The following is a 19121-nucleotide window of genomic DNA, read 5'->3' on the forward strand; positions in this document are numbered from 1 at the left end:
GAGCCGGAGGGGCGGCGGCCGGAGTGCGGCGCGAATGCCGAGTCCGGCCGAGTGCCCCCGACCGCGCTCGGGGCGGCGGCGAGAGGGACGGGGCGGGGCGGGACGTACCAACAGCCCCCCGGGGGAGGACACCGTGGCGCCCCCTCCCACCAGCCTCCCACGGCGCTGATGCCAACGGGAACCCCCCGATGCGCGGGGCGCGTCTGCGAGTCCCACAGAGCGGGCTGGGAAAGGCGGGGGCGAGGCGACTCGCCACGGGGCGGGGGGGGAGGCGGTGGGGGTCGCGGTGGAGGCGCACGGCACACCGTCCCTCCTTCCCCCGTATCCCCCTCCCTGCGGCGGGTGGTGCGGCCCGCTCTGAGAGGGCGGGAGCGGCGCGCCCCGCCCCGTTCAGTGACACAGGCATCGTGTGGGGAGGCGCCGGCGGCGCGGGCAGCGGGACCGGGCGGGACTGACCGGGCGTCGTAGCGGCGGCGACTGCGAGCTGAGCCCGGAGCATGGCAGGGGCTGGAGCCGCTGCGGAGGCTGCTGCTGGTTTCCCCCCTTCGCCGTCTCCTCCCTCCCGCCGGGAACTTTTCCTAGCGGCTGGTGGCGGTGCCTCCCCCCGGTGGTGGCAGCGGCGGCGGCGGCTGCTACGTTCGGCGGTGCCTCCCGGGCCGGGGCTGGGGCTGCTGGGGCTGGTTTTCTCTCGTTTCTGCTGCAGTAAGTGGAACTTTTCTCCTTGGCGGACGGGCGAGGGGGCGGGTGGAGGAGGAGAGAAACCCGAGCCCCGGCAGCGCTGGGGGACGCGGCCGAGTTGAGGGAAACTTTGTGTGGCGCCCGGCGGCGGGGAGGGGTGGTGGGGGCTGCCGGCCGCCCTGCGCTGGGGGAACCGGGAGGGACGTGGCCGGGATGGCGCAGAAGGGAGGGATACGAGGCGGGGTCCAAGCTCGAGCCCTCACTGCGGAGACCCACGGCCGCTTTCTCCCGGGAGCACCCGCTGCGGCCGCCGCCGGGAGAGCGGCTGTCCCGGGAGGCTAAGTTTCCCTGGCGGTCGGGCTGGTGTGACCGCGGCCCGGGTGGGGCAGCAGTGTAAGTTTATTCGCCGTGGCTGGGGCTTCCTCCCGGCGGACGGCAGGTTATCCGCTGTAATTCCCGTCCTGAGCGGCGGGATTTCGCTTGTTTGCGGGAATTCACGGGTTCTTCCCCCCCCTTCTCCTTTCCCATCCTGTGGGAAGGACAGAAGGATCTTGGTGTTACCCGGGTGCGCCTCGGGGGAGGACTAGTACTCACTTTGCCTCTGGCGGTGTGGGCTCGTGTCGTTGTTCCCTTTCACTGAGAGTGAAACCCGTGCTAGTTTCGGTGTTGGGTCGTTCGCGGCTGCTGCCGAGGTGGGATTGTTTGCTTGCTCTACATCACCCGCATCCTGAGCAGCTGCTGCCGGGGGCACTGCTGTGCGGGGCCCCGCCGGGCTTGGCGTGACCACTTCTGGCAGGAAAATGCCATCACCGACACCGCTTTCCCGTTCATCTTCCTGTGGGGAACAAACAAGCGACGTAGCAGTTGGAAACTGAGCAGGAATTTATTTATTTATTTATTTATTTGTGTTGTATTGCATGCGGTGTAGTGTGCGTAGTGTCATTTTTTTACAGCAGTGGAAGATGAGAGGGGATAAAAGTAGACTTGGACAAGAGCAAATCGAAAACCATCATTCTGCCGCTGTATTCCCAACGCAGTAATGAATAGTTGGCAAGGATATTTTTATTATAGGAGACGCTGTGTCCCTTCCCTCTTTAATGAAGGAGGAACAAGTTAGAGGAGGTAGTCTCTGGAGGTTCATGTGATAAAAATACCCAGGAAGGAGCAAGCTATGCCACCGTAAAACACTTGTGTAGTATCTGAGAAATGCTTTCTCAGGGAGGGAGTTGAGGCGCTGCTGCTGTAGGATTGTGCTCGTGCATGTAATAGTCTCCCCCCTCTGGCAATGATGTAGCTTTCAAAAAAGATGATTGTTACTAAGTTTGTAAATATTGAGAAGGCATCACATTTCAAACTTTAAGGCTTGAATACTTAGTTTTCATATAGTTGGCAAACTTTTTGCGCTAGTACTTTTCTCCTGTTCCTTTGTTCAGGGTTACTTCTGCTCTTTTGCAATTAGAAAAGTGAAGCTGCAGACTTGACATAACCTTGACAAGCTATTTTTACATCTAAATGTGAAGATAATAGTAACAATGAATTTAAGAGCATCCGTGCCTAGTGTCATACAGCGACTCAACCATTTTAGTCTTGATGAGTGTAATTCGGATGTCAGTCTTCCCGGTTTTGGTTTGGTTTTTTTTTTGCATATGTGAACTTGACTGATAACACTTCAGAACATCTGCCAGAAGTGGCAATGTTGTGTTGAAATAATTTTTTTCTTCAAGCACAAAGTTTTGAAGTATAATCTCTGGATAAAAGCGAAAACTTAAAAAACCGCTAATGACTTTTGGACTTGGAGGTTATCAGCAGGGCAAGGGGTTTTTTTGTCAGTATCTTATGTTTTAGTTTTCTTTTCACCTTGAAATTTCCCACAGTTGTTTTCAATATCTCTATAACTGTAACATGTGACTATGAAGGAGAAATATTATTGCTGTGGCTTTTAAGAGTTCTCCTAAATATATTTTGAGCATGTTTACATGTTGATGGAACCCGAAACTTATTTTTGGTTGCCTTTTGTCCTACTACTCGGCCAATTCTGATAATGCTAGCAGAAGGAAGATTTGAAAATGGTACCACAAAAAAATCCAAACCCTAGTAGAATAAAGTCACTACAAGTCCAAATCAATTTTTATCCAGTCATTTCAACTGACAGTTAGAAACAATGATTTATTTGAGCTGTAATTCCTCAGAGAAATATTGCCAAAAATATCTTAACACTCACACCAAAAAACTGAATGGGGGAAGAGAAAAATATATCAGGAATCTGAAATAACAGCAACTTTTCTATTTTTGAGTAAAAATAGACCTGCTTTAATAAATGCTGCTGCTTTTTTGAAAGCAAGACTGTTGGACTCAGGTTGTATGTACAGGTGCTTCTTCCACTTCTCAGTCAAACAGTGCACAAGACAGTGAAGTGCATACTAAAGGTACATGATCAAACTAGGTGCTAGATCAAACTACATCCTTGAACTAGGAGAGATGTGTAGCATCCATAGGAAGCATCATCCTAATCTTTAATCTGTGAAGTAACTTATTTTGCATTGCAGCAGATATTTTTCAGCTAGGCTGTAAATGAGGACCTGTGTGCTGCTAAGTAACAAAGTCCTCATAATTCCAGTGCCTCGTTAGTTTGCACATAGTGAAAAGTTCTTTGCAAAGTTTTTTCGATGTAAGTATGAATTAAAAATAAGCAAAACTGTAAAGTGAGGTGAATAGAAAGATGTACAAGATGCATTTTTCAGGTATTTTGCCAAAGAAATAATTATTTTTTTTCAATTTGAAGTGCTGGTTATGTTAAGCTTCTCAGTAAGGCTAGAAAAAGAAGTGTACATATGTCTTCTAAGATCCCAGTGATTTTTTTTTTTCTTAAAGCAGCCTGGAATTCAGAACTCCAGACTAGTAGTAGAGCTGGAAGGATTTGATTATAAAGATGTAGATAAAATAGGTGTGCAGTGTACCATATAAAAAAATTAAAAAAAAAAAAAAAAGAAAATTCTCAAGTAATTATCGACCAGAACAAGCTGACTATAAACGTTTTTGCTCATTTTTCAGGTTAAGTCATGGGAAATTAGAATGTCAAGCAAAGCAGATTACTAACTTGGAAATGGGAAGGTGTAGTAGAGTGTTCAGAAAGACAACAGAATGTGTTTTTTCCTTGTTGTATGTTAAATGTAATGATAATGGTTTAGAAATCCATGTCTAAATATGCTTTTTTTTTTTTTTTTAAACGATATGGAAATAAATGCACATTTGAACAGGTGTTTAGTGAAGCAATATCACAGCAGTGAAAGAAGGAATGGGAATGCTATAGAAGGTATTTGAAAAGTTGGAATGAAATAGTGGTGACCCATGTAGTAGGCTGGGTGGTGTATGAAACTGCTGTGTGAAGAAACAGAGCAGGTGCACTGGTAGGAACAACAGATAGGAGAGTTTAAATCTGGATTGTTAGATAATTAGCAAAAATTTTTAAAAATCTGCCAGAAGTTTGTCCAGCCTGTACTTGAGGATAACTTGTTGGAATACAAGGTGTGATCTTTTGAAATAATTCTTAGCTCTGTTTCATTGTGGTAGGTCTGTCATTTTCAATGTTACTGTTACACTGTAATGCTTCTGGCGTGCAAGAACTCCCATATATATGGAAATGAAGTACAGTGTTATTTGAGTTAAGATCTGAACACTTGGAGTATCATAAAAGAATTGTAGTGATTTAGCCACTTGTGCTACATAAAAGTTGAACAGTTACTTGATTTAAACAGTGTTTCTCTCTTGCCTTTCTAACTTAATTTTATGTCATGGAATATGAATGTTTGACAGTGAACAAGAGGTGGCTCTAGCAGGATTTTCTTTTTGCGAGATTAGAGAGTCAAGTATCCTGTTTAGAAATATGGTCAAATCTAGGTTGTTTTCTTTTTAATCCTTTTTATGTAGTATTGCTGGCAGGATGATATTGAGAAACAAAGGGCTGTTCTGTAGCAGGAGAAGCAAAAATGTGTTGCCTTTATAGAGCACCTGTACCAGCTGATTACCGTTCAGGTGCTGGTAGTAGAGCTTTTAAGGTAGGCACAATGAGATGTAAATTGCATCTGATGTGAGAAGGGAAAAGGAGTTGGGAGTGTGTTGCTTCAGAAAGCAGTGTGTGGGGCTGGTGAATGTAGCATTTGTGGAGCTCAAAGGAAAAAGAAGTTGGAAACTCTAGAATCAAAAGTCTGAATTTCAATTTGTAGAAACAAAATCCAGAGTGAATGAAATTAGAGTAAGAGAAATAAAAAACCTGGTACACAGAAGATAATCTTGTTAAGTGCCAGCTACCTGCAGTGTTGTTGGTAACTGTTGTCTTTTTTTAGTGTTGATTTGGTTATCTGTTGCAAAGCAATAAGCTTTCATCTGGTGTTGCAGCAGCCTGTTGCTGTGGAGGTGGCCTGCTCTGCTGTTCTATGGCTGAATTCAGCTTTGTCCGAACAGCTCTTTATCAGAAGGTACGGCTGCAGACTGCTTGGATACGTCTGCAAAGAAGTGAGAGTGCTGAGATTGTGTGTTGTCTTCTTGCTCTGGAGCCCCCATACACTGCCTCTTAAAGGTGCCTGTGCGATGACAGATTACTTTGCTCTAGCGCTATTTGTATTTGTACTTCCTATTTCCAGCTTTGAATGAATGTGTTGTATTGAATGAGGGTTATTGGAACTTTTGTTGTTTGGTTGGTTGTTTCTTTTACCCTGATGACTTCTGTTCTGAGTGGTATGTGGATTGTAATGCAGAAGTTTCTGTCAGGAGTTTTCTAAGGCACCTGATAGTTGGAACTGAGTGACCAGGTTTGCTAAGTGAAAAATAGGTATAGGTGCAATTATTTAATTATTATTTTGTTATGCCACATGTTGTGTTTTATTGTCATTAGAGGCAGAGGTATGTATGGTCTTTAAAGGTACCTTTAACCAAAACTCTTCTGTGTTTCTATGGTTTGATTTTGGTAGGGTTAGCCTGTCTAAAACAACATTTTTGAACAGTACTTATTTGAAGGGCAGTTGTATTCAGTGCCTCAGAGTTCATCGGTATCTGAAATGCAGTAATGTATTTTTATTGAGAGGATGAAGATGAGGAATTCTTTGATTAGGCATGGAATAGGTTGATCGAGCTTTCTTGTTAAAGGTAAAGGGATTATTCTTTATTCCTGGTTCGAAAGCAGAAGGATTGCCTAGAAAAGAGTATCATCTGAGTATAGGAAGAAATCACAAGAGCTAAGAAGGAAAAGGTGGGAATAGCTGAATGTGGAAAAAATACAAGGAAATCTATGAGAAGCAAATAAAGAGTGACATGTGCAGTAAAGACTGCGTCAAGGAAAATAATTATTGTGTTTCTGTCTCTGTTGTGGGGAGAGATGGTAAAGCTGTTGGGTGAAAGCTTGTCTTACTCCCCTGGATGTCCAAATGGTGAAGGTGTAAAACAGTGTGTTAAAAGGAGGTGGAGTGAGGTATGAGTGAGGCTTCTGACGGGGCTCATGGCCAGTATTTACACTAACTCTAGAAAAGCTGGCCTGTGGTTGCTTATTACACAACTTAGTACATAAGTTTGTGATGAAGAGCTTCAAGGTGTAGCACAACTTCTGAGTCAGTGAGAGCACCAAACCAGCTTTTTTGTGTTATCCAATACATGAATGCTTCAGGAGTTACTTTTGAGGTAATTAACTTTCAAACTTTGGACTGATTCAAATGTCAACCCAAAAATTGGTCATTCTGTCCAAAAGTTAGCCATAGAAGAAAATTAGCAGCAGGAATGGAAAAAACTTTAAAGTCTTAAAACTTCTGTTGATGTCCTCTATCCTTTTACCTTGCTTTTCCCAAGTGTATGGGAAGGTAAAGGTACGTAAAGCTTAGCATGCTATCAGGAAGGTCACTTTTAGTTCAGGTAATGAAAAGCAGTAACAAGCTTCCAGACAATCCTCTTATATCATAACTGCATTCTTCTGTTCTGGTTTTTTTGCTTCTTTTCAGTTGTTTTTCAAGTAGTGTACAGGAGTAAAAGCAATTTTAATTTTTTAATAGTGTAAAATAGCATCCATTTTATTCTCAATATGAAGGCTAGTTGAGTGTACTCGCCTTGAGTTGACAAGGATACTAAGATTATCTGCAGCAGTAGACAGCTCTTGCCCATTCCCTTTCCCCAACCCCCCTCCCACATCAGATTTTCATTATCTGGCATTTAAGATAACTTTTTATGTCTACAGGGATTCATTGTTTTCTCCTTTTCCATTAGTCAGGGTTTGTATAACATGATAGCTCTTAAACTAGTCCTGGGATTAGTTTGTACAGAGCAGAATGTTTTCCAAAAGTGACTGTTGTTTTGAATACTTGGCCGGTGTTAGTGCTATCAGTGTAATGCAGTGGCATGTGCAAAATTTGTAGGCATTGAGATGGCGATCTCCTGCTAAAGGTGAATAAAGACTAGTCAAGCAGGTCTCCGTAGCGGATATGTGTACAGATGAGTGGAAAAAACCAACTGAGCTGGCTTGATGAATTTATTGGTTACTCTTGGATTTATTTTTATTAGCCCCTCAGTTAGAAGATTACAGATTAGTGTTGGATTTAACTTTTTCTTATTCCTGTGTTGTGTGGGCACTCTTTGCCCACTTATGTTGCTTTTTTTACTTGAAATACCACCCATGCTGCGTGTGGTTAAGCTGAAAACTAATTATTGCTGGGACAAGCATACCTTAAACTAGCCTGTTGGATGAAGAGATGCTGGAGAAAGAATATGAAGAAGTTGAGATCATGTTCAAGATCGGTAACTTAATTTCTTTTCAGTGTACATAATTTGGTAGAAAAATAGTCACTTTAGTTAAATTACATCAAATGCCAAGTAACTTCTTAATAGCAACAGAGTAAGTGAGGGAGCAAGACTTCTAACTCATACACAACTTGGGTGTAATTTCTTTCCCCAAATTTCTTTAATTTCTCCAACATCATCTGTTGGCCCTTGCCACAATGAATAACTAATTCTGCTAAGGTTTATTACTAAGGGTTGGAGAAGTGAAGTCAAGAGCTGTTAAGCTTAATATGATTTTAAATTTATTTGTGAAGATTGATAATTGCATTATAAAAACCCAGTTCTCAGCCCTTCACCAGTGCTTCTGTTTCTGTGTTTTAAACACTTCAATGTGCTTTTGATTTCAACAGATAAACTTTCTTGAAAGAGAAGTAATGTTATTATGACTTCATTAAATCACTGTATCATTTAAAAAGACACTGTAGTTCTAAAGATATCAACTTTGAGAAACTGATGGTTGTGACCATACCATTAATCACTTTGTGGGAAATTTAAATGCATCCTGTTGAAAGTTTCAATGTGTTATTGGTAGCCGAGGTAGCATAAAATAATCTACCTCTGGTAGCTAGCAAATGTGTAAATAGCCATTTATCCAGGATATGGTGTACAGGAAGAAGCATAATAAATTCTGTGTAGCTGTTTGAGCAGTTTGAGGTATCAGAGGTAGTTCAGGCTTCTACATGTGGCTTATATGGTCTAGTTCCAATCTTTAAGGTCCCGTCCAAACCAAACCATTCTATGATTCTATATGTCTAACACAACTGTTGGGTTCAACAGCTGTACAACAGTAAGGTATTTCAGTATAACCAGATTATCACAGTTGATGTATCAGTGTTTTCACCTGAATATTTAATAACTTAAGCTACCTCCTGATAAATCAGAATGGAAACTATTGTGGAGAAACAGATTTGTGTAAGCTTCGTGGAAGATCTTTAAACGATTCTGCAGAGAGTGTTCTGCCCTACAGAAAGAGGTGAGGACTGTGTGACTCTTTAGAACTGTTAGTGAAAGTTCTTGTGATGAATTTCCAGAGCTACTCTACAGCTGTGTCTTTTGAGTCTCAAGAGATATGGTTTAGGTGTAATAAGTTGATGTGGCTACATATGGGTGAAAACTGAAGTGAAATAAAGAGCAGTTATGGTGGTGTGTCCACAACTGAGACTGCTGTGAAAAGAGGTTCTGAATTGATTGCTGTAAGTAAGTAGGACAAGGCACTGGACAAAGGAAGAACAGTGAGTGTTATTAACCTGGAGGCTTGTCACTGGTGGCACCAGTGCAGGGGCAGTTCGTCTGCATTCTGACCTCTTTTCCAGATTATAAGGCACTTAAAGCAAGTTTGTGGATACTGTGGATGACTGTGAGGGTCAGTTCATCTGCTGGAGACTGGGGCTAATTGAGTGGGATGTCTGCAGGTCAGAAATGACTGTTGGAAACCTTGTGAAATTCAAAAGCAAGTGCCAAGCCAAGTCTCTCTGGGGAGGAATGACCCCATGCAGCAGCAGAGGTGTAGGCCAGACTGGTGACAAGTACCTTTACAGGAAAGAACATAAGGGTCCTTATGGGACAGTATGTGCCTTTGTGGTGCAAAAGCTGAAGAGCACACTGGGTGTGGTCAGCCAGTTGAAAGAAGCGGTTAGTCTCTACTATTTGGAGCTTGTGAGACTGCATCAGAAGTATCATGCACAGTTTTGTGCTCCCAAATATGAGGTAGGTGCTGAGGTGCCTGTGAAAGGCCACTAAGGTAGGGAGTCAGCACATGATGTATGAAGAGGGCAGGAGAAGTGAGTTTGTTCACCTTTGAGAAATGTCTGAAGTGGGGGATCCTAATTGCTGCTGGCTCTTTTTAATAGGCAGTGAGAGGGAAAATGAAGACAGACTCTCCTTCACTATGCACAGGGAAAGGATAAGAGGCAGCGGACACAAGCTACAACAAGGGAAATCACTGTAATGTGTTAGCAGTATGTTTTCCCACACAGAATGAAGCACTGAAACAGGTTGTGGAATCTCTGTCCCTAAAAATATTCAGAACCTGACTATGGTATGACCTCTGAGCAATTTGATCTGTCTTCAAAGTTGGCCCTGCTTTCAGTTGGAGATGGGATTGGATAACCTCCAGAAGTCCCTTTCAGTCTAAATGAGCCTCATACTGTGCATGGGCAGGCAGGAGCTAGTATACTATAGTTGCTAGCCCTGGAAGAAAAGTAGAAGTAGTTGGGAGTCTTCCATTTAGATTAAAATGTCAAAGTAAAGTCTGAAACAAGTTTTTCCTATAAATCAATTTGACTTCTAAAAACTTACTTTAAAATTGGATCCTGTTGTTACTTCCTAATGTAAGTTTTAACTGTTAGAGAATTTGTTAAATAGAGATCTGCCTACATCTTTTTTGCTACTTCAGTAAGTAGCCAGTAAGACCAATCTTGTACAGCACAGAGCTGGGTGACAGTGTGAGACATACTGAAAAACATAGCTCAGCAGTAAATTGAGCAGCTATTAAACAGCATTCCCTAGGCTTACTGTCAGGATGCAGTTCCTGGACAAAAAAGGGTTAACTTTCTGGAATGGCCTGCCGCGAGCTGGCCTTAAGAGCTAAAAAAAAGCCAGCAGTGTCAGCAATGCAGGGGGCAGCAGGCATCCCATAACTTTGTAATGTAACTGGTAACTCATCAGATTTTGTTATGGACAGTTGAGATTTGCTGCTCCTGACAAAATTAAGTTTATTTCGTATTTCATTGTATGACCACAGTTGTTCAGTATTGGCAGATAACACTAAAACTTTACAGGTATTTGAAAATGTGAAGTTAATATTTAGCTGCCTTTCTGAGGTTATTTGGGACTTTGCTACATTGCATCGTGCAAAGTACAGCTTCCCTTTTTACATAGTGCAAAGTACAACCTCCCTTCTCTTCCCCCAGACCTCAGTTCTCCCGAGAGTAGGTGGTATGTGGAAAGACAACATAAAAAAAGTGAAGGAGGGATCTGCTTAAGGCAGTCAGGCTTTCCTAGGGATTGAAGGTCTTGTTCCTTCCTCTAGAAGGACATCACACACGTCAGTGTTCCTGACCAGTTTTTAATGGCTTTCTGGTTTCAGTGTGGGAAGTACAGTGCTGGGGGCAGGGAATGCTGCCTGTTTACAACTGTTACTGAATGCTTAAAATTTCAGGTACTGCTTACTAATTTCACAGAAAAACAGAAACGCCCCAGAACCCAAAATTCTGATAACGGAGTGTTTATTTAAAGCAATTCAGAAATTTTGCTTGTGCAGAAGTTTTTGGTAGCCTTTTGTAGCTATGTGGACATGTACACTCATACCACTAAATACAGTGGGTAGTCTCTCTGATTCTGCCATGTCCATTTCTCCATTTCAAGTTGAAGTTATGTTCAGTTCCATGTGACTTGAATTTTTGCCTTATTGTTCCTACATAAAAATAATATCCTACTAAAGACAAAGATGGTAATACAACAGTATTTTTTCATTTACCTTGTTCTCCCCAAAATGGCTGAAATGCCCTAGATAGTTGGTTTTGTGGGTGTTTTTTTTTTGTTTTAAATTATCCCAAGTCAGGAGGTTTGTGCTTAAAACTTCTTTCTTGGTTAGGTTAGGAATTTCATAGACCTTGCTTTTCATCTTGGTTAGGTTAGGAATTTCATAGACCTTGCTTTTCAGTATGGCGCACCTTTAAATGTCGATCGTTTTGGTTTGTCAAAACCAGCCAGCATTTCTGGTGGTGTATGTCAGAGTTATTTGGGGTTTTTTTTGTTGATTTGTTAAACTGCATTGTGCTGATACTGAATGAACCAAGACAAAGGAAAGCAACCTGTGTACTCTTTGCTTCGGCTTCGTTGTCCGTTATTAACGGAACAGCTCAGAAATCCTTCTCCTTTTGACCCCTACCTTTGAGTAGGTAAAATATAGCACAGTTCTAGGACATGTAGCTTGAATGTGATCACATTTGTATTAAACCTTATGTCTGAACATAAAGTTAAACAGTAATTGTGAAATGCAGAAATTGACAGTTAATCGGTTCTCTGCATTGACTTAGGTTTGCCTTGATAGTGAATGAAGAGGTGGAGTCTGACAAGTGCAGTGTAGTATGGGAAGAACAGAAAGTATATAGGTATGGAAAATTAAGTTACTGAATAACAAAATAATTAAGTACTGGTATAGCACTGCACAAGTCTATAAATACAAGCACAGAGATATGCTAATTCTTGATTTGTATCTTCATTGCTTCTCCTAGCCAGCTTGGGCTGTCATTTCAGCTTGTGTGCTGTGCCGTCTTATAATTAATATGTAGATTCTGGCTGACCATTGCACCTTTCCTGTGCTGCCTGGTGTAAATACTATGAAATGCATGAAAGATCAGGTATTAATTAATTTGACTTCCCTAGTCACTGAACTTTCCCTGAGGAACAAGGACTACTGAACCAGAGGCAGGGTCTGTCTGATGAAGTAAGGCAGAGGGTTCTTTTCCAAAAGCATTCCTGACTTGTGAGGAGGGTTTTAAGCTATACATGTTGAGATGGCCTCTGATTTTTCTCTAATCTGAAGAGAAGCAAAGATGCAAGAAGCAATCAACAAGTGTCCAAGGGGGCTATGATGGAAGTTGGTTTTATCCCTTCCATTGTGAAGGCAGCACAAATGAGCACAACTGAGAACTTAGGATCTCATTGGAATTCCAGCAATGTTGTGGAATAGCTTGTATGACTGGAGTAATGCAATTTGCTGGATTTGTACCTTTCAGGAAAGGCAGGCTGGCAAGGTGAGGAAGAGTGTCTAGAATGCTTGGAGCTAGACTGGTGTGGCTAGAGAGAGAGCTGGAATTCAGGAAAAGGAGAGTTTATGAGCTTTGGAAGAAGGGGCAGGTGACTCAGGAGGACTAAAAGGATGTTGTGATGTTTGCAGGTAGAAAATTAGAAGAGCCAAAGCCCAATGGGAACTTAATCTGGCTACTGCTGTAAAAGAAAGTAAAAAATGATTTTTATGAATACATGAGCAACAAAAGGAAGGCTAAGGAAAATCTCCATCCTTTATTGAATGTGGGGTAAGGGTGACGTATATAATGAATTCTTTGCCGCAATATTTAATGTTAAGATTAGTTGTTGTCTGCGTACCCAGACCTCTGAGCTTGGAAGACAGGGATGGGGAGCAGGATGAAGCCCCCATAATCCAAGGATAAATGGTCAATGACCTGCTGTGCCACTTAGACACACACACAAGTCTGTGGGGCCAGATGGCATCCACCCAAGACTACTGAGAAGTCTGTCAAAAGTGCTCACTAAGCCACTTTGAATCATTTACCAGCAGTCCTGGTTCTAGTTGACTGGAAGTTAGCAAATGTGATGTCCAGCTACAAGAAGGGCTGGAAGGAGGATTCAGGGGACTACAGGCCTGCCAGCCTAACTTCAGTGCCAGGGAAAGTTATGGAGCAGATCATACTGAATGCCTTCACTCTGCAGGTGTAGGTATGGCGATTAGGGACTTTGTTTAGTGGCAGTCTTAGCTTAATGGTTGGACTCAGTGATCTTAAAGGTCTTTTCCAGCCTAAGCAATTTTGTGATTTTTAAATCCCACGTCGGGACTGAGATAAATCCATTCAATATAGGCTGTGGTCCAAGGGACTGGAAGACAGCTTGGGAGGCACAAGGCCCTGGTAAACAACAGGTATAGGGCCCTGGTGAACAACAGATTGAGCAGTATCAGCAGTTTGTCCTCACAGCAAGGAAAGGTGACCTCATCCTGGCTCTGCTAAGCATGACAGCAGATTGAGGGAAGGGATCCTTTACCTCTCTTTGTCACTGTAGCACTGTGTCCAGTTTGGGGCTCATGGTACCAGGGTGACACTGAGCTACCAGAGTGGACAGCGGGTCACTGTTGACTGGAGCACAGGGTGTGTGAGGAGAGACTGCAAGAGCTGCGCCTGATCAACCTGGAGAAGGGAAAGCTGAGAAAAAGGAACCCTTGCTTTGCTGCCTGATGAGAACATATCAAGAATCTAGATCTACACTTTCTTCAGAAATGCCCCCCAGAAGGGAATAGGAGCAAGCTGAAGTGTGGGACATTCTGAGCCAATGTAAGGAAGTAAAACTTCTCTGTGAGGGAGCAGGTGCCCAAAATATTTGAGGAATCAATCTTCGTGGTAATATTCCAAACTTGACTGGATGAATTTCCAAGCGGTCTGATATAACTTGACCTAGTTTGAGCAGGACTGAGTGGCCTTTTGAGGTCCCTTGCCTCTTTACCTACATGAAATCATTATTCTCTACATCAATATTAGAGCTTGTTTGCCTTTGCCAATGATAAATGCATTATGAAGAAACCTGTGCCTAGGAGTTCATTTGTGTTTGTGGGTAATTGCTAGGTGACCTAGTTGGAAATGGTCACTATAGCTTACATCTGTGTTTGACGTGATCTGTTGAACACTTTGGAGACATCACAGGATTTCTTTGGAAGTTTGGTTGGTTGGTTTTTTCCCTCCCCTCTACAGGCTGGTACTGATGAATAGTGATTCCGGGGACTTGAGTCTGAATGCTTCTGTCTGACAAATGAAGTCAGTGGTTAAGTCAAAAATATCTCAATAATGCTCATAATTTAGACTCTGGGATAGACATGAGCTTTTTGGGTAATCTAGCAAGATGCACATTATAGCTATCCTCATGGTTAGGACGGCAGCTTATGTAAATACTGCTGTGTAGCAGAAAAGTGACTTGCTACTTTATAATGAAAGAGAACAAACAGCAGTGACAAGAATCCTATAGTGAACACTTTGTATTGTATTTTTGGGTTCTGATTGCATTGCCTTGTTTTATTTCTGTTAGTCTGTGAAATGGCAAGTTTATTATATGGTAGTATTGTAACAACAACCATTTAACTTGGAAGGAAAGCTGTGTTTTGGACTGGGTTGGCATCTGGAACACCAACCCATGTTTTTGCAAGTTTGTGGCTAGGTGGAAGAGAACATGTTGCTGTGTTATTGGTAACTTCCACATTTTGAAATGAAGCAGAAATGATGGGCAGTAACTTCTCATACTTCTATGATATTTAGTGCCCAATCCCTCACCTCTAATTTCTCTTCCCCTTGAATAAAAAAGAAAAGGTGGATATTGTGATAGCATTCAATAGCATTAAATTGCCTCTCCAAATAAGGAGTGGAGACATCTGGAGATTGGAAGGAAGTGGCAGGGTATTTATCTTACCAGACTGTTTAGCAGTCACTGTGATCTGGGAAGTTTTTCTGGAAGAATTCATGTGGTGGAAGCTATAGTTGTAGGTGGTGCTGGAGGATAGTAGGATCTTGTCTATTGCATTTTGTGGGGTATGAGGTGCCCTTATTATCATAACTACTAGTTGCTGATAACAAGTTGGAATGAAGATGAGTTACGGAGTTTTGAAGTACCTTAAGAAACTGAGTGATTGAGCAGTTAAGCAAGCTGAAGTGTAGATGGATGTTCAGTGATGCCCATAGGGCATCCTTTGTGGAGGAGAGTGTTAAGCTTTATGCATATGAATTATTATAATACATAGTATTTGTATAATTGCAGAGAAGGCCTTGAGTATGTGGTGGTCGGTTCTGTGAACTTTGCCAGAGGTCTGGTTTGAAGGCAGCTGCCTGTACAAGGTCTGAACTAGGCAGTGCACTGTTGGGGAGCATGTCCTCTGTCATGATGTTGTATCAGCATCCTCTTTGAACTTTAAGCATAGTAACGCCAGCTTTGACATTTCCTAGACTTGAAGAGTATACTAGAATTGAACCTTTTAAGAATAAATTGATGTGCAGAAAGTGTTAATTTTTGTGTAATGTGTGACATTGTCTGTATCATGAAAGGCAGTTTATATATAGAAGTCAGAAAAGCTGAAGGACTAGCTGACTAAAACTTTGTGATTAGGTGTTCCTGTATATTTCCTGAATGGAATTCCTGTCATCACCTTGAACTCACAGCCCTGCAAATAAATGAAGAAATTGAGCTTTTAAAATAATGTTGCTTGCTTAAAATTTAAAGTTATGTCTAAGCATAAGGTTATAACTCGACTTATTATTGAGCATGCTCAGATAGAGTTACTTTTCTCAAAGTGAAAGGCTGTAATTTCTCTTAAATCTTACTTGTTGCTGAGAATAAGACTTGCTTGTAAGGAGTGATTTGAGGACGCCACAGTGACTTAGCTAAGGACAAACTGAGGTTAACAGAGATTTCATGGGCACTTAAATATACAACTTTGAAGAGTTAAAAGCTTTTTACAAAACACATGATTAAAGATGAATATCTGCTTGTGGATCAGAAGACAAAAAATTAAGTTACAGAAGAGACTGGTCACCTGCTCTGAGCTGGCTGTTGTTCTGATGAAGAGGAGAACTTTTACTGAAAAAAGTAACTAAAGGATACAAACAGAAGGAAATGAGAAATATATTTGATAAGAAAGTAGGTTATTTATTTGAACAAGTTGCAATATTCAAGTTAAACCCAAATACAGCTGACCTGAGGATGAAAAAAGTATCTGAAAGTGCTCTGTTTTAGGTAAGTATGTATTAGCTGAAAGCACTGGTGATCTGTTTCATAATGTATTTTAAGTTGTACTAACAGAGCATTAAAAATGAAATTAATTTGCCATTCCAGATATCTTCAGAGTTAATGTCTATTTCGTGTTTTCGTTATTTCCTTCATGCGTAACTGGGTTGGTTTCTTGATTTGCAAAGCAAGTGAAGGATAGTTTTAAACACAGGTGAAGAAACAGCAGATTTCTAGGAAGAGGACTCGGAATGAGGCTTGTAAAAGCAGTGTATTCTGAAATCTTCTCACATGAACCCAATGGTCATGCTAGAGCAAGTGGTATAAGTGTATGGAATAGAATGTTGCAAGTAAGTTCCTGAAACGAGAAGTTTTCATTAAGTCCTTTGGCATGTGTGTCATATTGGCTATCAAGAATTTGAAGGAAGACTGGATTATTACTTTACTAAAAATGTCTGTTAATCTTACAGTAATGAAGCCAATAAAATCCTTGATCATGTACAGGATCATCTTAGGTTAGTTTGGGAGTTTGTTTTGGTTTTTTTAATTACTAAATATCAAACCTTTCTAAAGGTTGGGGAGGTTTGTCATTTTGGCCAGGGTGTTCATATGAGAAATTCATGTTCTGTAGCATCAAAGGTTTTCTTTATTTCGTTGGACTTGGTTGCTTGTTTTTTGTGCTTCTGCTTTTGTTTCATTTGTTGCTTTACTGGTTTATCTCCTTCCTAATCTTCACAGGCATTCTCAGTATTGCAGGCATTCTCTTTTGCAGTGTAACTACTTCAGGACCTTTATCAGGTTACTTTTTATGAGAATAATAATCAGTTGTTCCAGTCCTTTCTTGTAGGTCATGTTTTCTAGGCTTTTGAGCACACTTTGCTTTCAGACTCTCTGGATGGCTAATATATGATGTGTGCTGTTCAAGCTGAACAACTCCAGATGGAGCCTCATTGATGTTGGCTAGAGCAAAGTATACTTCTAGATTAGCATATTCTATAGTGTCACTTTCAATTCTTGAAATGTAATCACCATACACTTGCTGTAGCTTTCAAAACACTTTTTGCTCTCTAAAGTTATTTAACATCCTGTATGTGTTACTTAGACCTATTCCTGCTGGCTGCTAGTCTAATTTGGACCCACCACAGCTTGAAGGTTTTTTTCTGCCTGACTGGGAGAGGTTTGTTATGTGTAACTTCACTTGTGTCTCTGTATATAATTCATTAGTCAGAAGCCCCACCAAGATTCAGATGTACAGCTGTCCTTCTGACCTCCAGTTATCTGTTATGTATTTTGGTTGTGTGTTTAAACTGGATGCTACATAGGAGGACTTCAACCTTTCCCACCAGATCAGTTTGTCAGAACTGTTGACTCATCTTTTGTGTTTCAGAAGATTTGTAAGATCATCTGGAACTCTTTAATGAACTTTCCAGTCAGAGGTTTGAGTTACATTAAGGACTGCTTGTTTCAATCTCTTTTGCATATTTATGCCTACAGCTCTGATGCTCAGGGATTTGAGTTTATTTAAATGGCAGTGTGAAGCATTCTGTGGTGGTTAGGAAGTAGTGGTGTGTATGTGGATAACTTTTGAGCTACTTCTTTACTCTTACTACTAGTTTTTTGAAGGTGTGGGACTTAGAATGAGATGTTCTCCTCCAGTCCTGCTTTTGAGCCTGGCTCATTTGTTGGAAAAAGAGTACCTCATTGTCTCACTTTTTTCCTTTTAAAGGAGGTGGGATTGGAAGATTTGGTTAAACAGAGTTGGAAATATTCATTACAGAAGAACTTCCAGCTGCCTCATAGCATGCCTTACCTATTAGTTCAACATGTTTTGTAAACATCTGAAAGCTTAGTATCAGGATAAACATGTATGTCTTAATTTGCTATGTGTTAATATGTATAGAAGATTACAATGTAAGAACGTGTAAAATGGACATTGATGTTAATATGGTTTAAGTCAAAATTCCAGATGAAGTTTTAAAGTTCATGGGACTTTGTAAACATTCTTAGTGAGTAGTTACATTTAAAATTTCAACCTTATAAAATTGGCTGAGTATCCTTCCCAACCCCATTTGAATCACGAGCCTTACATTCTTTAACTTCCTGTAGTGTCTTAGCTTGTCCTGCTGCTTGATACTAAAGGTCTGTACAGCATGGTGGGAAGCAGAGTAGGCAGAGGCACAGGTGCTGTCTTATGTGGAGTTAAACTAGAACAGAAGGACCAGTTCACATGTGAAAATGGCATTCTGAAATAAGAATGGTGGGTAACAGCCATGTCTGACTTCAAGGGTGTCCTGGGTTGAGGTGTATTCTATTACCATCCTCATGAGCTGTTGAAATCAGGTGGGGCAGTGTTTCCTTGCCTCCTCCCCCCAGACTATCTTTCTGTTAATGGCCCATCATTGTCCTGCTGCATGACTCAGAGATAACTCCCTCCGGACTATCTTCTGTTAACGAGCCTAATCAACACCTGGCCTCATGACTCATTACCTCATTGTGAGATGCTCCACCCAGAGGGAGGAACCAAGCATCCCATCATGGATATAACTGGGACTCTGAGCATCAAAGGGACGGGCTCCACTGGATTTCCAGAGGACAGGAGCTACACAGCCACTGCTGGACTTTCTGAGGAAGAGCAGACCCCTTCTACTACAGGATCACCACTTCAGAGGATTGCAGCCACCATTCCACCAGACTGCTACCACTACCCTGCCTAATAGGGATTCAGGTTGTATCTTGGCTCTGTCAGTGTTTTCTTTTACTTTCTTTTCCTTTTCTTTAATTTCCATTAAATTGTTATTCTGACTTGGTGCCTCTCACTGGTTTATTTTCAAACTAGCACATAATTTGGCGCCCAACGTGGGGCCTGCTCTGAGAGAAAGTCAGAATTACAATTTTGTATTCACCATGGTGCTCAGCTTGTCTGCATGGGTACTGTATCTTGCTCTCTATATCTTTCCTCACATGGGGAACTACCTGCCTGTAGTATTACTCCTGTTAAAACCAGGGAATGGTATGAGAATTGCTTTAATGGTTTATTATGTCTATAGCATAATAACCTGCGAGGCGATGAATGCCATTCGGAAAATATACTCCATTTTGTTTGGCTGTCCTAGTCTGGGCTCCTA

General features: G+C 41.7%; 1 protein-coding gene across 7 annotated transcripts in view; it reads left to right on the forward strand.

Annotated features, from left to right (window-relative positions):
• The first annotated feature begins 397 nt into the window (after window positions 1-397).
• Window positions 398-19121, forward strand: part of NECTIN3 (nectin cell adhesion molecule 3) — a 157705-nt gene continuing 138981 nt past the window's right edge. For all 7 annotated transcript variants that reach the window (XM_069022696.1, XM_069022714.1, XM_069022685.1 and 4 more), the window contains exon 1: window positions 398-702. In XM_069022696.1, the coding sequence (XP_068878797.1) occupies window positions 498-702 (205 nt within the window). In that variant the 5' untranslated portion in view covers window positions 398-497. The remainder of the gene's footprint in view (window positions 703-19121) is intronic.

Source organism: Aphelocoma coerulescens, chromosome 1 (genome assembly GCF_041296385.1).
Source record: "Aphelocoma coerulescens isolate FSJ_1873_10779 chromosome 1, UR_Acoe_1.0, whole genome shotgun sequence".
Classification (NCBI taxonomy): Eukaryota; Metazoa; Chordata; class Aves; order Passeriformes; family Corvidae; genus Aphelocoma; species Aphelocoma coerulescens.